The sequence below is a fragment of the Vanacampus margaritifer genome, chromosome 1 (assembly GCF_051991255.1).
Source record: "Vanacampus margaritifer isolate UIUO_Vmar chromosome 1, RoL_Vmar_1.0, whole genome shotgun sequence".
Taxonomy (NCBI): domain Eukaryota; kingdom Metazoa; phylum Chordata; class Actinopteri; order Syngnathiformes; family Syngnathidae; genus Vanacampus; species Vanacampus margaritifer.
This window is the reverse complement of record NC_135432.1, coordinates 59,190,427-59,210,602: the sequence shown is the minus strand read 5'-3', so window position 1 is coordinate 59,210,602 and position 20,176 is coordinate 59,190,427. Positions and strand designations below refer to the sequence as shown.

Sequence of the window (20,176 nt, the reverse complement as noted above, 5' to 3'; positions counted from 1 at the left end):
TGCAAACTCTGCGGAGCTCCGCAGCTTTGCGGGCCGAGCCCATTCGGAAAGGTGCTAATGGAGAAAAAACAGGCTGTATTGTAACACAGAAGTGATTCAAGTACAAATTTATAAAATAAGACTCTGCAGTTACATTTGGTGTCGTATAAAACAAAACAAAACAGAAGTGACTCATTTTCCATTGAAAATAATGGTTTCACCCACAAGGTGCACTTAAAATTCTAAACGCACAATCGTGTAAGAACAATTACATTTGATCATGACATTGTTGACAAATTAAATTAACTCGTTTACAAAAGGATGTAAACAAAACTGGAATGATTTGAAATTATTTGTGTGTAAAGCGGTTCCGAAAATGGATTTAAACGGCAGCTGACAACAGCCATGACATAAAAAAAGATTTCAAAGTAACATTTTCAAAACAGTTTTGTCTGAAAACTGACAAATGTTATAAAAGTGAATTATGTCTGGGCATCGGCGTGTTGTCAAAACCGTAATGTAGCGCTTCTGCAACAAACTACGTCCAGCATAGTCACATTACTTTCATTCAGATATTACCCAGACCATGAAAAGGTGCTTTCGTAAAAAAAAAAAAAAAAAAAAAAAAGAGCAGTTGGTGCACATTTGATAGTTTTTTCTTTACAAATTGGAATTGACAACTACTGACCCGGCACGTATATTACACTGCATTCATGGACTTTTGAAAAATGCAAATACGAAAAACAATGTTGTCTAGACTTCTGCGATGTAAACATATTGCAGGGTACAAAAAAAAAGTCCTATTCATATGGGCCTGCTGAAAGGTACAAAAAAAATGTTTTAATATGCATGCCAGGCTAGCAGTTGTCAATTTCAGTTTGTACGCTTTTAAGAAAAAACACACGCACGTTTCCCATCTTTACTGACTACCATTTTGAAGATCTGATGGGAAGAAAGAAAAAAAACATTGTTTGGGAAACTATTTTGAAATATTTGTAATTTCAGGCCCCAAAATGCCATTACGGCAAATGTCTGTTTGTTTAGCTAGTCTGAGTTTTGTTTAATTGTCTAGTAGCAACAATTAGCCATGGTGTTATTTTCCCTTTAAGGTAAACTGTAGCTATATAATTAAGCTTTAAGTTTTTAGTGTTATTGTAATCGGCTGTTGGCAAACGCGTCATAATGCTAAGATAGGCTAACTGCCACAAATCCTGTCTTTAGCACCTTGCACTAACTATAGTAGTTATTAGACTGAGCTATAATAAGCTCCTTGTGTTAGCTTCAAACGCTACCTTGCACTAACTAGTTGTTGCCCTTGCTAGCTTAGTTTAATTCGCTAGACTGAGATATAATTAGCGCCTGACTTTAGCGTCATGTGCTACTTTGCTCAAACTAGCTGTTGGTTGTGACATAACGCTAGGTTATGCTAACTGGCTGCTAAATATAGCTTTATTTGCTACAGTATTTATGTCCTGGCTGTAGTGTAATATGCTAACTAGATGTTGCACGTCATTCTATTCGCTACACAGAGCTAATACAAGTGCCTAGCTGTAGCTTCAAACGCTACCTTGCGCTAACTAGCTGTTGCCCCAACTAGCTTACGTTAACTCACTAGACTGAGCTATAATTAGCGCCTGACTTTAGCGTCATATGCTTCTTTGCTCTAACTAGCTGTTGGCTGTGACATAATGCTAGGTGATGCTAACTACCTGCTAAATATAGCTTTATTTGCTACAGTATTTAGGTCCTGGCTAGAACTAGATGTTGCACTTCATTCTATTCGCTACACAGAGCTAACAAGCTCCGGCCTGGCTGTAGCTTCAAATGCTACATGACGCAAACTAGCTAAACAAACAGACTTTTCCCCCCCCCACACGCAAGTTAAAAGCGGTGTTGTAAAGGTCTCGTTCAGATCACAGTGCAGCTAAGCCACAGAGCCATGAGAAAACAGTTGGCACCTCAGCGCATCAGGCCGAGCATGTGCTTGAATAAGCGCTTGTTTTCTTTCCTCGTCCTCGGGCTTTTTGGGCTGATGCCGCGGCTCGACTTCTTTCCTCCAAGCTCACCGCAGGGGAGCTGGCTTCACAACAAGCAGAAAATAAAGTCAAGGTAGCAATATAAAAAAAAAAGAGAGAGAGTGGAGAAAAAAAAAAGCACAAGGCTCTCTTTCCTTAATTGTATCTGAAGGGAAATCCCTTGAAGTAGCAGTTGGCAGAGGCGGTGAGCTGGCAGACGCATGAAATGAGTGCAGTAAATGTAAGTCCTAGAAATGTATCACATTTTTACCCTCGACTTCTCTCCCGCTAAGCTGGGGGCGCCGTTGGGCACCGCGGGACTCGTCTAATTTAAGCGCAACGTGTTGCTTTTTGCTTCACATCATCGGGAGTACATGAGCTCCACTACATATTCTCTCTAACATTATAAGTCCCATCCGTGTGTCATATTTACACGGCTGTGCTTTTCTTCACATACACCTCAGAGGTTTCGTCAGGCACCATAAGACTGAAGCTGCTCCTGAAAGTGGCCAGCGGGCGACCTGCAGGCATGAGACATGAAAAAAAATAACAACAAAATGTCAGCTATGTCAGTAGAGTACTGTGCAAAAGTCTGAGTCATGCCGTTTTAGCAATGCTATGCTAGGTTTGTAAACAATAGGTGTCAAGGTACTTCCGGGTTGCAGGAAGTGTTTGATGCCGCTGACTTTGACTGAAAACGTGCGCCGACACATATTCCTCAAAAGGTTACGTTTATGTTTCAATTGCTTAAAAAAAATTGAATTAATAGAGCATTTTTAATCGGGATTAATTTAGTAAAACATTACGGCTAGCTTGTTAGCGAACGTTAGCTCTAGAGTGCTAAACATGTTATGTTATATATGTCTGAATGTCCGCCACATCTATTTTAGATTTATTTTACTGGCTGATGAAATTTAAATTGCGGCCTGTATTCCGTCTCCCTTCATTCAAAACCATTTACTCTATTTTCTCAATCACGCTACCTTGTTCAAATGATACAAAAGACCTACAGGTGGTACAGTATATTTGGCAACTTGAAAACCCATTTCGATGAAGTCCTACTCATTTTTTGTTTGGCCAAATCAAGGGTGTGGTTAACTTGACTGACCTGCCCATGTTTTCTGTCCAGTCAGAGTGAAGCTGGTGCACTGCGAGTGCGAGTTACAGATGTGCGCTGCCTCTCTGGCGCCGTGGACGGACAGCACGCAGCCTTGCTGGCTGTAGGACGGCCAGCAATGGTACTCCGAGTTCCCTGACGTCGTCATACCCCGCGTCACGTTGTAATCTGAGCACAACAACATGACACGTCACCTCAGCAACTGTGATGCCATTTTCAGTCGACAGCGAGTGGCAAAATGGCCGCCGCCAGAGATGGATAAAAACAGGTGGATTTTGCTTTTTAATTCATATTCCACAAATTTAATATCAATCTGAATGCTGTGTTTAGATTAGTGGAGCTACATTAAATATTATAAAGAAAATTTTGGGGTCGACTTCCACTTTAAAGCTTTCATGGTGGCAGCAGTTTGACTCTCAAGCAGATGATTTAAAAATACATTCATTTGAAATAGTAGTTACAGATTAGAAACAGATTGCGTTCGGCTGTGGTTCACTTCTGCGCCGCGCACAAAAGCAAACTACAATCAAAATAAATGCTTTTTAGTGGCCCCTTTTCGATCCCTTTACTCAACAACTCGTTAGCCTACCGCAACTTTTCTAATTGCGTCAGGCCTCTCCAGAACATCTTGCACTCTCCTCTCCCAGCGTGTTGCGCCACATTGAACGCATCACCCCTCTTCGACCCAAACATTTGCCTTACATTAATCATTCTAATTCTTCCAGTCAGGCGGCCTGTCTTAAATCATCTGCTCCACATTAGCCATGAGAAACACACACACACACACACACAAACACACGCACACACACAAACACAGCCACAAGCTGAGTCTGGGAGTTCATAGAGAGGAGACGCTCTCTTGCAAACTGTTAACCTTCTGAATGGAGGAGGGAGAAAAAAAAAAAAGACCCGAAGATCAGCCTTCTGGGGATGAAGAGAAGGAGAAGAACAAGGAGTTTTCAGAGGATTTTTCTTTGGGGCGGGATAAAAATGAGGCCTGTTGCGGAGGGAAAAGGTGGCCCGACCTCAGCTGGTCGGGCACCAGGGACCCTTGGATGAAAGCTCCCTTTGTGCTTCGGGCGGGAAACGGCCGAACGTATAGAGAAGCCGTCTTCACTTGAAATGCCGCATTAGCCTCAGATGTGGATCTCATCTGTGCAGAATGTTCTTTACATCTGCCGGCCCTTTCAAAATAAGACTTATTACCTGTTGACACGCCGTCCCTCTCGCACACATTCATTATTATTACATTGACATCATCCAGGAATCTTTTTTTTTTTTTTTTTTTAAGCGAAATGCAATGCATTGCTTGGCTATAACAAGCAAATGTGCTGTTGATTCAGTTTCAACTAGTTTGCAGTGTAAAACAGGAATACCCACATAGTGAAAATTAGACAAAGTCTGAGCTCAGATTTTTACAGCCACTTAAAGAGACCCAAGAATGCGCTTATTAGCATCTGTGTTTGCCTAAAAATGTCCACAATTCAGTATCTCCATTTCAAACTTAAGCATTTTTGTGGCTGAATTTGCCTTAATTTGAATTATGTTTAAAAAAAAAAATCAAATTAACATTGTTTAAGTTAAAGTTGTATTGCTGGGCAATATCTGAATTTGGACATTCGCATTTCATATTTGTTGTTACTCGCCATTTGAGACACGTCTTCACTTATTTTTTTAAGTAATTATTTGTTGGACTACTTTTTACTTTTCATTGAATCATATGATTCTAAAGCAGGGACGGGTAACTTAAAGTGGAAGTCAAGCTTAAACATTTCTTGACAATAATATGTTACACGTGACCTCACTAGACTAAACATGACATTCTGATTAATATTAAATTTGTAGAATATGAGTTACGAAGCAAAATCCAGCCATTTTTATCCATATCAGGGGGCGGCCATTTTGCCACTTGCTGTCGACTGAAGATGACATCACAGTTGCGCAGGGGCTCAAGCGACGACCAATCAGAGCTCATCTGTTTTCTGAAGCTTCGCTGTGATTGGTTGTTACCTGAGACTTGAGCAACTGTGATGTCATCTTCTGTCGTCGGCAGCAAGTGACAAAATGGCCGCCATCTGATATCCATAAAAACTGCTGGATTTCGCTGCTTAACTCATATTCCACTAATGTAATATTAACCAGAATGCCATATTTAGACTAGTGGGGCAGCATAGAACATATTATTGTCAACAACAAAAAAAATGATTGGAGGGGGGGGCACAAGTTTTCATCTGTGCCACTGGGGGGCTAAAATAGGACTTCAGAAACAGATATGACAAAAATGTCATTTTAAATATGCACAAAATATGTATTACACACATGCATGTAAAATACGTGCTTAATATATTAAATTTTACATTGCATAATACATTTCTCAGTACATGTGTACTATTCAGATTTGAACCAAATAAAGCGAAATTTGATCCCTCACCCACCAATTCACAAATAAAGAAAATAATAATAATGGAAATGGATATAAAGACACATTTTAGAGTCTTCAATAAACCTAATATGTAAGTTTTTTTTTTTTTAAATGCAAGCAAAAGGTGGAGTAATTAGGGATTGGAACACAGAATTCCAGAACTGTGAGACAGATGTGTGCACTGTGTTTCCCTCTTAATGTACTCATTGCAAAAAACAAACAACAAAAAAACAGTATTGATCAAAAGAAAAAAAAAAAAGTCTTGGATTTTTCAGGTTTCAGGAGTTCACACAAGACAGCATTAGTGTTAAGTGAAAGTGGCCAACTGGACGTCATGTGACTTGCTTGTGACCTTCTCACCTTACTCATGGAAACAACCTGCTCACTCCGCTTTCCCACAGCTTACCCTATTATTCCAAAAAAAAAACCCAACTGAGCCCGCATATTAAGTCTCTCCAGACGACCCTGGTGCGAAACCTCCCACGCAAAAATGTGAAATAATATACACATTTTTGGAGGCTCTCTTATCGCGCTCCCAATCAGCCATGCGGAGGCTTGACTTGTAGCACCTCCCTGCCAAGCTAAAACATTCCCTGCTGGTGTTAGCTTCGGCGCCCGTGGCCTCTTTCCCCTCAATCTGCGATTAAATTCACAAAGAGCTGCTATATAAACAGTCCGGCATCTGGGGGTGGCGGGAGGGGGGGGGGGGATGGAAAAATTCTCGCCACAGGAACGTAGCCAGTCTTTCTGTTATTAATATTTCATAGACTGCAAGAAAAGAGGGCTGGCAGTGGAGTTAAGTGTTTACAGTTAGCGGATACAACAAAAAAAAAATGGCTTTATATGGTGAAATAAGGAAGGAGGTAAACTCGAGTGCCTCTTATTTATTTAAAAAGTGGCCCAACTTTCCGTGTATCCCGATCCCGACGGACTTTCTGAGCCGGAGACACGCAGGATTAATCTCACTCTGTTGGTTTTTGTCCTCTCATTCCAGCCGCCTAATAACCTGTCAAAACAACCCAAGCGAGCGAGAGACCGCCGGACCCCTCCGAAACAAAATGAAAACAGAGGTGCGGACTGTGCCGCCTTTTCAAATAAGGCCCGGCATTGTGTCCGCCAAAAGGCGGGTCAGTGTAGCGTGTAAGACGCGGGCTTTACCTCGGAGTACGGATGGAGGCAGCTGGTCCAGGTGCAGGCCAGACTGGTAGAGGTGCAGGATGTGCTCGAAAGCATCCAGCGTCTCGTTGATGCCGGATTTCAGCTCACCTGCAAAAGGACAATACGTTCAGCGCATGCGGGTAGAAAGTCAGCAGAACTTCTACGCGTAGTATTTGGAGACGGGGAGGAAAAGTATGGACTTCCTCTGTGTGAGTTGGAGTGTGTCCGGAGGAATGTTTGTCCATTCATCCAGAAGAACATTTGTGAGGTGAAAGTTCACCGGTGAGGGGGGGGCTGACATTTGGAAGCGGAAAGTGCAGGATTGTCAAAAATGTCTGGGCGAGATGAAGTGGTTGAACCGATTAGTTGACTATTACTCCAAAGTCAATTAATTGCTAATCATGTGTTTTTGGCATTTCACAGAAGACTTTTGACTTTTGAGCAAATGTTCTAAAATGGTCGATGGAGCAACAAAATGTCCGTCTAACAAGGCGACGCAGCCTTCATCTATTTTCACATATCCAAAAGAACAAAGAGAAAATAACCTGGTTGTGGATGAAAATAGCAATTAGCCTCGCTAGCCTTAGCACTAGTCTTAAAATGTTTATACCGTGGGACTGGCGGCAAACAATGAGGGCAGTGAGGCAAAGTGGAGCTCCATCTTTGTTGCCAAAATTATGTTCAATAATGTGCAGGCATAAACTGTGTGCTGTCTCCGCTGAATATTTTCAGAATCGATTATTCTGTCGACTATCCCAAAAAGTGTAAGCTTTTAGACTGGCCAAGTCAATCAATGGACCGTAACCCAATAGAGCATGCATTTTGTATTCTGAAGGAAGAAAGCCCCGGAAACAAAAAAAGAACTAAAAGAGGCTGCAATAAAGGCCTGGAAAATCATTTCAAAGTCAAATAGTCCCTTGGCTTGATGCGGTTATTGCAAATAAGGGTTTTGCCACCAAATATAAACTCAATCGCTCCCAGCCATTTTCACTGAAGCAAACCCCTTCGCTCCTGACTGTTTTCCTGGATTTTGACTGAGGCCCACAGAATATTGTGTTCTATTGCTATAAAAACATGGAACCTATCTCTTCTTTCATCAGGAAAAAAAAAAAAGTATATTTGTATCTGTTTCCGTTTTTGCAGCAATTAGCATTAGAATATAGCTAAGTTTCATCATTATTCACAAATCAGTTTAAAACACTGGGGGAAACAGCTTTGTTGCAACATGGCCCTTGCTGATCTCTTATACACTGCTGCCACCTGCTGGCCGTTATTGTAAAAACTACCATTGTTTTACGCGACCTCTTCATGTCAGAAGCTGAATCAAAGCTTTCTGTATGCTCTAGCATAAAAAAAACAAACATAAAAAACATATACCTATAAATACATTTTTGGGACACTGGTAATATTTAAAATAGAAGGTTAGAATTTCTAAGTTTTGGGGAGCAAATGAGTGAAATGTTTTTTCCAGTACTTTTTGCTCACTTGAAAAGCGAGTGGCTTCAAACTAAAGGTCCTCTGTCCTGAGTTGTTTACCACATTTAGAGGTAAATACCATAAATGAAAAGCCATAATTCTGAACATTTGTCTCATCCATCTTTTGATCTGAAACAAAATGAATTGACCGTTCCAAAACTTTTGAAGGGGACTGTGTGTAGCACTTGGAATAGGCAGTTAAAATTTGGATATCAGCAATTAGAATCAGAAATTTGGACCTGCAGTTATAAAATCCAACTTAAGCCAAGCTACCCTCCTTCAACGTCCGGAAAGAGTTTGGTGCACTCCCACTCCCTTGCGCGCACCCTTCAAACAAAACAAAAACGTTTATAGCCAATGAAGACATTATGTTTAATCATGCGAACATGATCAAAACACATGACAAAGCAATCAAAATAACACAACTGAGCCAAGTTGTTTTCAGCCCATTTTGCACGGTTTGCCGGAAATGATCTCCCTCAAGATCAGCATCCTTTTGGAACGTGGAGGCTGACATGCTAACAATTAGCCAACAGCGCCATTACAAACACACAAAAATGGGAATTTGATCCAAAGTATTCTCCAGTAGGATATAACAAATTGAAAGGTGTGCCTTAATATTTTTCATTTATTCCTCACAACTTGTATTCATTATCTCGTCACCTGTCGACTCCCTTTGAGGCGTATTAAATAAAGCACTTAAAGCCTCGGCCTGTCATGACAAGACCACAAGAACACAATGATTTTTTCCTCCCCGTGTGATCTTGTGAAGTTATAGCAACGTCGTGTTAAGGCGGCGCTCTCTTGCTCACCTGTGACGTTCATGATGCGCTCCACCAGGTGTGTGAGGCCGGGCGGGGCCTGGTGAGGCAGCAGGTAGGTGAAAAAGTACCTGTGAAGAAAAAAAAAAAAAAAGAATGAAAGAGAACATCCATCACGGAAACATGACTTGAAACCATAAAGCTGTCAAGTATCTGAGGGGATGATCAAACGCGACAGGACTCGCTTTTCGCCGCTTTATGAATCACGCCTGGAAGCCGCAAATTTGCAGCTCCTTTACTGGCAACGTTATGTCAACACGCCACTCATGCTTCGTGATGGGTACAAACGGAGTATTCTGGCATTCAAAACGTTTCTGTTTAATCAGAAAAAAAAAAATGATGCAGCCTCTCAACTGCGAAAAAACGGTTGAAAAAAAAAAAGGTAGTTATTACACAAACGGCCAGCAGGTGGCAGCAGAGCAAAAGAGATCAACCAGGACCATGTTGAAAAAAAAAGCTTTTTTTTTTTACTCGAATTTCTCAATAGATTAGTGAATAATGATGACATTTATATTCTAATGCTAATTGGTGCAAAACAGAAACATATACAAATATAATTTTCTCCCTGATGAAAGGAGACTCTAATCCTTCTTTTGGTAGGTTCCATGTTTTTATAGCAATAGAACACAATATTCTGTGGGTCTTGCAAAAATCTGTCAAAATCCAGTAAAACAGCCGGGAGTGAAGGGGATTGCTTCAGTGAAAATGGCTGGGAGTGAATGAGTTAAAGGTACTAATTGTACAAGAAAAATAATGACGTTATCAAATTAAACTTTTTTACTGCTGAAAATGGCTCAACGGGACAAGTCAAGGGATACTTTGTGAATACTCCCGCTTACCTATAAGCATTGTAAATGTTCATCTTCTCATTGAGTCCCTCACACACGCCACTGGCCGAGCAGGTCAGGGTGAAATTTCGGTGCGGAAACTGCAGGGAGCAGTCGGCGTGGCGGCTGCAGGGCGTGTCGGCGGCGCTGGCGTCGTCCAGGTCGGTGAGCTTGAGCTCGCCCGACACCATGACGAACTGGCGGGGCTGAAAGTCCAGCAGAGCCACCGATCCCAACGGGGAGCGCGACAGGAAGTGGAGGAGGCGAACCAGGTCCAGACACACCTGGAGGGACGCAAGACAAAAGCCTTCTGGTTATCTGCTTGGCTGTTTGTTTAGCTGCAGAGAGGTAATCTTGTTAAGATAGTCTAATGGGATTGTAATGACATGATTCGTCACGCAGTTGTTTATTGGCAATAAAAGGCAATTTACTGTATCTACTTTCTCCCGCCTTTATAAATCCCACCATGTCTTTTTTTTTTTTTAATCTCTATTTTACAATATTTCATGAATCGCCTTGGCATGACAACCCCTGCTAGTATTTACCCAGACGTGCATAGAAAATATCAGCGATTGCCTATAGATGCCAGAAGATGATAGCAAAGTTCTAGTATGTCAAAATGAAATTCCTCAACTCACTTCAACAAACGTTTTTGGACCGAGATGCCACTAGATGGCGCCAAAAAAAGCGGCGAATAGAGAAATATCTTCATCAAATAACAGAGGACAGTTTCCCCATGAAATCGAATAGGCAAATTTGTTACCCTATTTTTTAGAATCAGACTTATTGGCCGAGTATGTAAAAGCACACAAGGAATTTGTCTTCACAGTCACAGCCCTTTCGAGAAACACAAAAAATTAGCAATGGTCAAGTAGAGAGAGACAGAATGGGAAGTGTGGCGGTTCGCTATTTAGCACCCCAAGTTTTTTAGATGGAAATATGGAGGAGGGAATTTTGTGGGGTTAATAAAGTTGTTTGGGTCAAAAATATATATATATAAACATTTTTGGTTTTATCTCTAAAAAGGGATACAACAGATATAAATTATTTCAAACAATTATTCCTATTAAAAAAAAAAATCAAAAAAAAAAATTCTATATTCCTCTAAATCAGGGGTGGCCAAGTTCGGTCCTCGAGAGCCACTATTCAGCCTGTTTTCCATGTCTCCCTCCTTCAGCGCAGCTGAATCTAATGATCAGCTCATCAGCAGGCTTTGCAGAAGCCCGATTACGATCCTGATCATGAATCAGGTGTGTTAGTGGAGAGAAACATGGAAAACAGGCTGGATAGTGGATCTCGAGGACCCAACTTGGCCACCCCTGATTTAGATGAACATAGAATTTGAAAGACAGTCCAAAAGTCCTTCAAGGTTTTTGAATTCCTTAAAGATTTATATACTAGATCTTTCATGTAAATACAACCCAAATCAATCACCATTTGCTCTTGTGCGCTAGCCAAGCTAAACTCAAGCTTGTAATAAAGTTTCATTATCTTCAGTATGTTTCCTCAAGGCTCAAAAAACAAAAACAGGAAGGCTGCAAACACCAACATGAAGGCATCAGCTGCACACTGACAGACCATGAAATGACTGTGTGCGTGTGCATGCAACTGTGTGTGTGTGTGTGAGACAGTGCAAGAATACTACAGCTAGTGTTGGATACTGTAAAGCTCCGAGTTGGACGTCACTGGCACAGTAAAAACGGCTGTGGGTGAAACCGGACACCGCTGGATTACTGCAGCCCTCACACATGTAGCTGACACTGAGCAGGCCACGCAGCACCAGAGAGGCTTTTCTCATGCCTGTTTAGCTGAGGAAATGGACCGTACATTCACCCATAACAAACTTAAAAAATTTAATGAAAAAATGGAGTCTGAACAGTTGTGCATAAAACAACCCCATTTGACAAGGATCTGTAAAAATCATGGCAAGTATAAGAACGAGCATGCCAGCACAGTAGTTGTCACTAACTGTAATTGTTTTTATTTGGGGGAAAAAAAGATAAATTATTGGGGGAGGCTCAATGTTGAGACTCCATATTTATGTTTCCAGACTCTTTAAGAGTGTGACACATTTCAGACTACATTCAAACCACAACAGCCCTGTAAAAAATGGATGTTTCAGTTTTAGTGTCGTACAGCAGCGTGGTCAACATGAAAATGCGGTAATAATCAAGTTAGCGAGGTTAATACTTGGTGACGTCCACACTGCCATTCCTGACAAAAACATTTGAATAAAAATATATTTGATGCCTTTAAATACAGTAATGGAGTATTTAATAGTAATGTACAGATATGTACACTATTAAAAAAAAACATTGTAAGGACAACAAAAGCAAAGATTCTGTTACTTACAGCTAGCTAGCTAGCTAGCTACGCCTACACAACAAAAACGCATCATCCCTTTCGATAGTCCACTGGCATGGCCGCTTTAGAGCGCCTCAAATGTCAGTCTTGAGTGTGTGCACGTCACCCGGAGAAAGGTCGAAGAGTAGAAGAGGAAAAACCAGAGGTGGCAAATCCAGGTCCAGAAAGTAAAAACCCTGCCACACTTTGGCTTTAGCCCCTTGTGCTAATTAGCTAGCTCCCTAGCAGGTGAGCTCGCTAGCTAACATATGTGGCTAAAGCCAAACTGGGGCAGGGTTTTTGCTTTTTGGACTTGGATTTACCACCTCTGAACATAACAGCCAGCCTGTGGACTGGCATGGCCTCTTTCGAGCGCCCCGTTGTTGCCCATAAGTCTTGTTTGACACTCTTTTCTAGGGGAAGTCAAATTTAGAAGACATTTACACTTTCACTTTACGGGAACAAAATCAATACGAGTGCTCTACCCCCCCGCGGTCTCTCCTTTTATTTAAAACAACAGCGCACACTCCACATTTGGATTCAGCCTCTGTCGACTCCCACTGTGAGCATACCTGCAATGGGGGTTGAGCTAAAGCTGTGTAAGCGTGTGTGCGTGCGTGCGTGTGTGCGTTGGGATGACATTCCTAGCCTGCAGTGGATTAACTCCCGGTCTCATCTCCATTCCAAGCTCGGCCTGATCAAATACACCGAGGGGACAGATGTCAGCACTCCTAAAGTTTCACCCGTCATCTGGAGTGCCGTGCATGCGTTCTTGCTAATACCGGCAAGCGAGAGGCGCTCGGCCAACTGGACTGCGGTTAAGCGACAAAGTACGTGAAGGGCTTACCCTGAAGCGGTCCTCCCAGGGGCTCTGGAGCAGCTGGAGCATCTGCAGAGGGTTCCCCTGCTCCAGGATGACGGTCACTCGGCCTCCCGCGTCTCCGGCGCAGTGACCGCGCAACTGTTGGAAGCACATTCAAACGTCACGGGATGATGCGGCTTTTTGTCATATTTGCCAAACGGGGGGGGGGGGGGGGTAATAGCGGGTTAAAGTGCGGCGGGAATGAGTGGATGGCGAGAGAGCACAGAGGCACATTGTTGACTTCACCCTAAAGGCCAGGAGGGGTCAATGGATTGAATTGAATTAGATGGGAAGGGCCTGCACAGCAACTGGGATTGTCAGCTGGCAGACGGAATGGAAGACAAAAGGAAGATGGGGACGGATCATTTTTGGGGTTCATTTGTGGACAATTTTTGTCAAGACGCCAAACTCACACAGGCGTGGAGCTTGCTTTGTTGGGCATACTGGAGCAAACTTCTCCAAACAGTTCTTCGAAATTTGAAGTAAAATGGTCTAACATGATTTGGAAAAAAAACCCAAAAAAAACCTCACCCATGTAATGAAATCAGGTTTTCCTAATTTCTCTGTGCTTTCTGGGTCATTTAAAATTAGCATGTTGCTTTTCATTCATTGAATCGTAATCAAATCTGCCCTACCTTATTGTTTTCCACGATTGTGTTTTAAATTAAATTAGAATTTTCAATATTTAAAGCACTTTGTAGCCATTACGTATGATCAGTGCTACAAAAATAACATTGCACTTGTTTGTAGAGTTGCCTATAAACACATTTACAAATAGTTTTTGAGCTTTTTAAAAGGGAAAGCTTCTAATTCCCGATTCATTCACACAAATTAACAACAAAAATGTTTGACAACTTTTTCGTTATTCACGTTACTCTCTTTTGAGTTGGCATTCGGTACCTTTCTCTTTTAAATAAGCTTAAAGAGCGGCTTGATGAAAGATCTTTATTCATATAATGTGTGTTTTTGGATAGCTTTGTGTCATGGAGTGGAGGTTTGGATTTAAAGGCCTTATGCATCCGTAAAATAAATAAATAAATAAATAAAGATTTCATGCATACCCCACCCATTTTTTTTAAAACCATTTTTGCATTCTGTGAAGCACTTTGCATTAAGAAAAGTGCACTAGAAATGTTTTATTTAAGAGTGCCATAATAACAGATTTCTTTCTGATTCACTTTTTGATGCTCAAGGTTTGCAATCAAATTCATTCATTTCATATTCTCATCTGAAGAACTTTGCGGCCTTTGAAAAGTAAGTAAAAGCTTTTGCACATTGGGTCGTAATTGGGTGGATGTTAATGCTGTATTTATTCATTAAAGTTGCAAAGCATTTCTTATTTTTGCCTCATTTTTGGTCATTATGGGACTGCTTTGCGAAGCAAGCAGGCACATATTGTTATTCTACCTAGGACAGTGGTTTATTTTTCTTGTTGTTATTATGGGACTGCTTTGCGAAGCAAGCAGGCACATATTGTTATTCTACCTAGGACAGTGGTTTATTATGGGACTGCTTTGCGAAGCAAGCAGGCACATATTGTTATTCTACCTAGGACAGTGGTTTATTTTTGTTGTTATTATTATATATTATTCCACGATTTTTCCGCTAAAATGCGGCCCGTACCGTACATCGCACCGGCACAAATGAGGTATCAAACGATGCGGCTCGATCTGACTCGCTGCGCTATTATTTTTCTAAGAATTCCCAGTTACCTTGGCGACGCTATTCCCCAAAAACTCCCAAATTAACTCCCCATTGGGAATGAATGGGAAAAAAATCACACTTCAAGCACCTTTTTCCAAGACACGCTGCGCGCGCATACGTTATCCGACCGATACGAATTTTAGCTCATTTTGTAGGAATTTGTCCCATCTTTAGCTCAGTGTCGAAATCTTTTTTAAGGAATGAAAGCCCCCCCCCCCCTGTTCGGGTTCAAAGACAGTAGCTGAATTAGCTTTCTCACACACTCTGTTGGCTAATTAGCCATCCAGTGCCGGGAACCAAATAATGTATTAGAAAAAATTTCACTTCAACTCGTCACCACTGCCACAATCTTTTGTCACTAGACGTCAAATTCTCACATTTTGTAGTCACGAGTGTCTTCTTTCAGACAAACTAACTTTTATTTGGTTAAGGTGTCATTTAGTACCTTTATTTTCCCTTTAAGCGAGTAGAAGTTGGACTCTCTCGCCTATCTCTCCCATGTTAATTTGGGCGACTTCTTCCTCTTCATTTCGAATAAATCATAAGTTTTCAACCTGCTCTCATTTGGTCATTTTTCATCCGATTAAAAAAATGAGAACATGCTCGTGTTCCCCAAACCCTTGCCGTTCTAACGAGCCCTTTCTTGAATCTGTATCTTCAACCGTTAAGTCGCGAGAGGCTTTTGTTGAAGGGGTGCTTCTCTCATGCGATCTCAATGCAATGTGGGTGCGTGACGTCACTTCAACTCGTCACCATGGCAACGATCTTTTGTCACTAGACGTCAAATTCTCACATTTTGTAGTCACGAGTGTCTTCTTTCAGACAAACTAACTTTTATTTGGCTAAGGTGTCATTTAGTACCTTTATTTTCACCTTAAGCAAGAGAAGTCGGACTAATTCGCCTGTCTTGTACATGTTAATTTCAGGCGCCTTCCTCTCTCCATTTCTGATAAATCATAAGTTTTCAACCTGCTCTCATTTGGTCATTTTTTATCCGATTAAGAAAATGAGAACATGCTCGTGTTCCCCAAACCCTTGCCGTTCTAACGAGCCATTTCTTGAATCTGTATCTTCAACCGTTAAGTCGTGAGAGGCTTTTGTACAAGGGGTGCTTCTCTCATGCGATCTCAATGCAATGTGGGGCGCGTGACGGCTCCAAGTCAAAAATGTATGTGCTCTTAAAGTGACAGTGACATATTTTTAGATTATGGTTAACTTCCACATTTCTTGACCGATTCCAGTCATTTAAATTTTAAACTGTTCAGCTCATTTACATTTTTTTAAATACATGTTCAGGGACAGTGAGATACTTTTAGTTGATGTTGATTATGGTTAACTTCCACATTTCTTGAGCGATTCCAGTGGTTTAAATTTTAAACTGTTCAGCTCATTACCAAAGAGTCAGCAGTCCCATTCAAAATTTCCGCGGGAATTTTTCTAGTTATTATATATTATTCCACGATTTTTCCGCTAAAATGCGGCCCGTACCGTACATCGCACCGGCACAAATGAGGTATCAAACGATGCGGCTCGATCTGACTCGCTGCGCTATTATTTTTCTAAGAATTCCCAGTTACCTTGGCGACGCTATTCCCAAAAAACTCCCAAATTAACTCCCCATTGGGAATGAATGGGAAAAAAATCACACTTCAAGCACCTTTTTCCAAGACACGCTGCGCGCGCATACGTTATCCGACCGATACGAATTTTAGCTCATTTTGTAGGAATTTGTCCCATCTTTAGCTCAGTGTCGAAATCTTTTTTAAGGAATGAAAGCCCCCCCCCCCTGTTCGGGTTCAAAGACAGTAGCTGAATTAGCTTTCTCACACACTCTGTTGGCTAATTAGCCATCCAGTGCCGGGAACCAAATAATGTATTAGAAAAAATTTCACTTCAACTCGTCACCACTGCCACAATCTTTTGTCACTAGACGTCAAATTCTCACATTTTGTAGTCACGAGTGTCTTCTTTCAGACAAACTAACTTTTATTTGGCTAAGGTGTCATTTAGTACCTTTATTTTCCCTTTAAGCGAAGAGAAATTGGACTCTCTCGCCAATCTCTTCCATGTTAATTTGGGTGTTTTTTTCCTCTTCATTTCGGATAAATCATACATTTTCAACCTGCTCTCATTTGGTCATTTTTCATCCGATTAAAAAAATTACAACATGCTCGTGTTCCCCAAACCCTTGCCGTTCTAACAAGCCATTTCTTGAATCTGTATCTTGAAGAGTTAAGTCGTGAGAGGCTTTTGTTCCAGGGGTGCGTCTGTCATACAATCTCAATGGAATGCAACCAATCTTGATGATAGTTGGATCTAGTCTTCTCTCTTTTCCCTGATTGGTTCGTTTTCTGCTTGTCTGTGCTGTGGCCAATGAGAGACGCTTTAATGACACCAATTAGAAGTTTCTCGAGAACCTACTCCTCCCATTTCATCTCGTCTGAGGTAAGTTGCAAGGCAATTGTTTGTAGTCTGGTGAATAATGCTAAATAAGTGTGATTTTGCAAGTTTTCCCCATCCTAAACTACATCACGTTAATACTGGCGATGTATTGAAACGTATTTGATGTGTTTGAACGTTATGTTGCTGTTTTAACAAGATTGGAAAAGTTAAGTGCTAGAGATGGTAGCCTACATGCTAGCTGCACCTGCTAGCGCTAGCAAAGAGCTAGCAGATGTTACATTAAAGTTTTAATGTGCAGTAAAAAAAAACTAAGAAAAGTTTGAGTAGGCTCTAAATCTCAATTGTGTACATCTCTCGTTGCTACAATATACAGTAAGGCTTTTGTCTCGTCTGTCGTCGACGTGGGGGGGGGGGGGGGTTGAGTGGCGTGTCGACGGTGTAGCGAAGCGGCGCCAATGAGGGATTTCGGAGAACATGCTCGTGTTCCCCAAACCCTTGCCGTTCTAACGAGCCCTTTCTTGAATCTGTATCTTCAACCGTTAAGTCGTGAGAGGCTTTTGTACAAGGGGTGCTTCTCTCATGCGATCTCAATGCAATGTGGGTGCGTGACGTCACTTCAACTCGTCACCATGGCAACGATCTTTTGTCACTAGACGTCAAATTCTCACATTTTGTAGTCACGAGTGTCTTCTTTCAGACAAACTAACTTTTATTTGGCTAAGGTGTCATTTAGTACCTTTATTTTCACCTTAAGCAAGAGAAGTCGGACTAATTCGCCTGTCTTGTACATGTTAATTTCAGGCGCCTTCCTCTCTCCATTTCTGATAAATCATAAGTTTTCAACCTGCTCTCATTTGGTCATTTTTTATCCGATTAAGAAAATGAGAACATGCTCGTGTTCCCCAAACCCTTGCCGTTCTAACGAGCCATTTCTTGAATCTGTATCTTCAACCGTTAAGTCGTGAGAGGCTTTTGTACAAGGGGTGCTTCTCTCATGCGATCTCAATGCAATGTGGGGCGCGTGACGGCTCCAAGTCAAAAATGTATGTGCTCTTAAAGTGACAGTGACATATTTTTAGATTATGGTTAACTTCCACATTTCTTGACCGATTCCAGTCATTTAAATTTTAAACTGTTCAGCTCATTTACATTTTTTTAAATACATGTTCAGGGACAGTGAGATACTTTTAGTTGATGTTGATTATGGTTAACTTCCACATTTCTTGAGCGATTCCAGTGGTTTAAATTTTAAACTGTTCAGCTCATTACCAAAGAGTCAGCAGTCCCATTCAAAATTTCCGCGGGAATTTTTCTAGTTTTGCATTATATGCCTGTCCTGTGGAACACTTTGCAATAGCCTACGAAAAGTGCAGAATATGAAAAATAATATATAGCCTACATTAAGAAGCACTTTAAAAGATATTGATCTACTTAATGTTTTTTGTTGCAAGATCTGACTTTTTTTTTTGTGCCAACTTAAAAGTTTGTCTCTATCAATATATGTCATTTAACGGTAAAGGTCATCTTCGAGTCAGATCTGCTTTGTGCAACTTTCCTTTAAAGCACTTAGAGCTGAAAATGACCGACGATACACTTGATTGCATAACTTTTGGGACTTTATTTCGTTTGTTGTTGTTTTTAAATTAAGTCCATGGGCCATACAGCCTGAGAGAGTATTTATTCCGACCAGTCATGCAAATATAAAAACACAAATGCTCTCAATAAAGTATTTTTGCCTTGTATGTTTTCACAAATGTAGCCAGGGGGGGGTTAACAACAATAATAATAATGATGATAATAATAATAAAAGGTGCACCTTGATGATGTTGGGATGCCGCAACCTGTGCAGGAGGACAACTTCCTTGCTGAGCTTGTAGGAGACCAGCTGACGGCATCCGTGGGTGTCCCTGAAGCCCTCCACGCACTTTCCCATGTCGATACCGTTCTCGTTGACCATCTTGAGGGCCACCGGCTCTCCTCCGGCCAGCGTCACCTTCACCACCAACTTGGTGTACCCGGAGCCGAGCACCTCCAGCGGCTGCATGTCCCGCAGAGCCCCGCAACCCAACGGACTCCCGGCGGCGGAGGTGGAGGAGCCACGCGTGAGCTCGCCCCACAGATTCGAATCCCAGGCGGAGGAAAGCTCCTTGTCGCGTCCGGGGGAAAGCAGGGGGAGGATTTCTTGGCGTCTTTGCGAGAGTTGGTGGTTTAATTCCGCGCGGAGAGAGGCTAGCTCTTCATCCAGCAGATCTTCGTGGCCGCTTCCGAGGTGGCGCACGCTGCCGAGGAGCAAACACACCAGGAAGGACAGCACCGCCACGGACAGCACGGCGGCCGCGCGTAACGACTTGCCCACGGCGGCGGGCATGTTGCACGGCCAGCACAATGAGGAGGACTGGCGGGGACGAGAGGGCGCAAAGGTGAAGTAATCAGGCTCCCTCCACCTCCTCCTCCTCCTCCTCCTCCTCCTCCTCCTCCTCCTCGTGGAAACGCCCACTGGAGGTGTGTCCTTGTCGCGCGTAACTTTACACCCGGCCGGTCAGCCAGCGGGAGTTCTCGTCAGCACCAGCTCTCGTCAACGTCAGCATGTTTTAATGCAAACACTGTACAATACATACTACGCAGTTTTGATGATGAAACAGATGACCGGCGCAGCTACGATAAAGTAAAACTTCACTCTAAAAAAGAGAATTGTTGAACCAACTCATGACTACAAAAATTTAATTGTTGAGCAACTAAAAAAAAAGAAAAGAAAAAATCACTTCACGTGGTAACACGATTGAATTAAATTTGTCCAAAGTAACCTCATAATTCTGAATTAAGATAATCCAAAGTGACTCATATCCAAAGTATTAAATCTACTAAACTCATAATTCCTTAATCTTAATATATTCACTTTGGACTAACTTGATTCAATCATGTGTACCAATTGAAGTGATTTTTTTTTCAAGTTGGTCAACAATTCAATTTGTAATCACAATTGTCTTTTTAGAGTGTAGTTTTTCACAGAGGATAAAGAATATAGGCCTGCATGCTCTGTCTTGATTTG

The 20,176-nt window shown here is 41.7% G+C and overlaps 1 protein-coding gene across 1 annotated transcript; it reads right to left on the bottom strand.

Moving 5' to 3' along the window:
- Window positions 1-91: 91 nt before the first annotated feature.
- On the bottom strand, window positions 92-19,577 carry pkdccb (protein kinase domain containing, cytoplasmic b). The gene is made up of 7 exons (XM_077557908.1): window positions 18,944-19,577; window positions 13,006-13,119; window positions 9,828-10,099; window positions 8,980-9,059; window positions 6,692-6,799; window positions 3,103-3,279; window positions 92-2,515 (listed from the first exon to the last, which is right to left on the bottom strand). The coding sequence occupies exons 1-7, from the start codon at window positions 19,493-19,495 to the stop codon at window positions 2,424-2,426; spliced, it is 1,395 nt and encodes a 464-aa protein (XP_077414034.1). The 5' UTR covers window positions 19,496-19,577; the 3' UTR covers window positions 92-2,423.
- Window positions 19,578-20,176: the final 599 nt, after the last annotated feature.

Bases quoted from the DNA above. Each gene is read 5' to 3' on its own strand.
- pkdccb (XM_077557908.1), bottom strand. From the start codon at position 19,495: ATGCCCGCCGCCGTGGGCAAGTCGTTACGCGCGGCCGCCGTGCTGTCC. The intron at 6,800-8,979 runs GTGAGCAAGAGA...GTCCTTTTGCAG, and splicing joins GCGCATCATGAACGTCACAG to GTGAGCTGAAATCCGGCATC. The intron at 3,280-6,691 runs GTAAAGCCCGCG...TGTTGTGCTCAG, and splicing joins GCCTCCATCCGTACTCCGAG to ATTACAACGTGACGCGGGGT.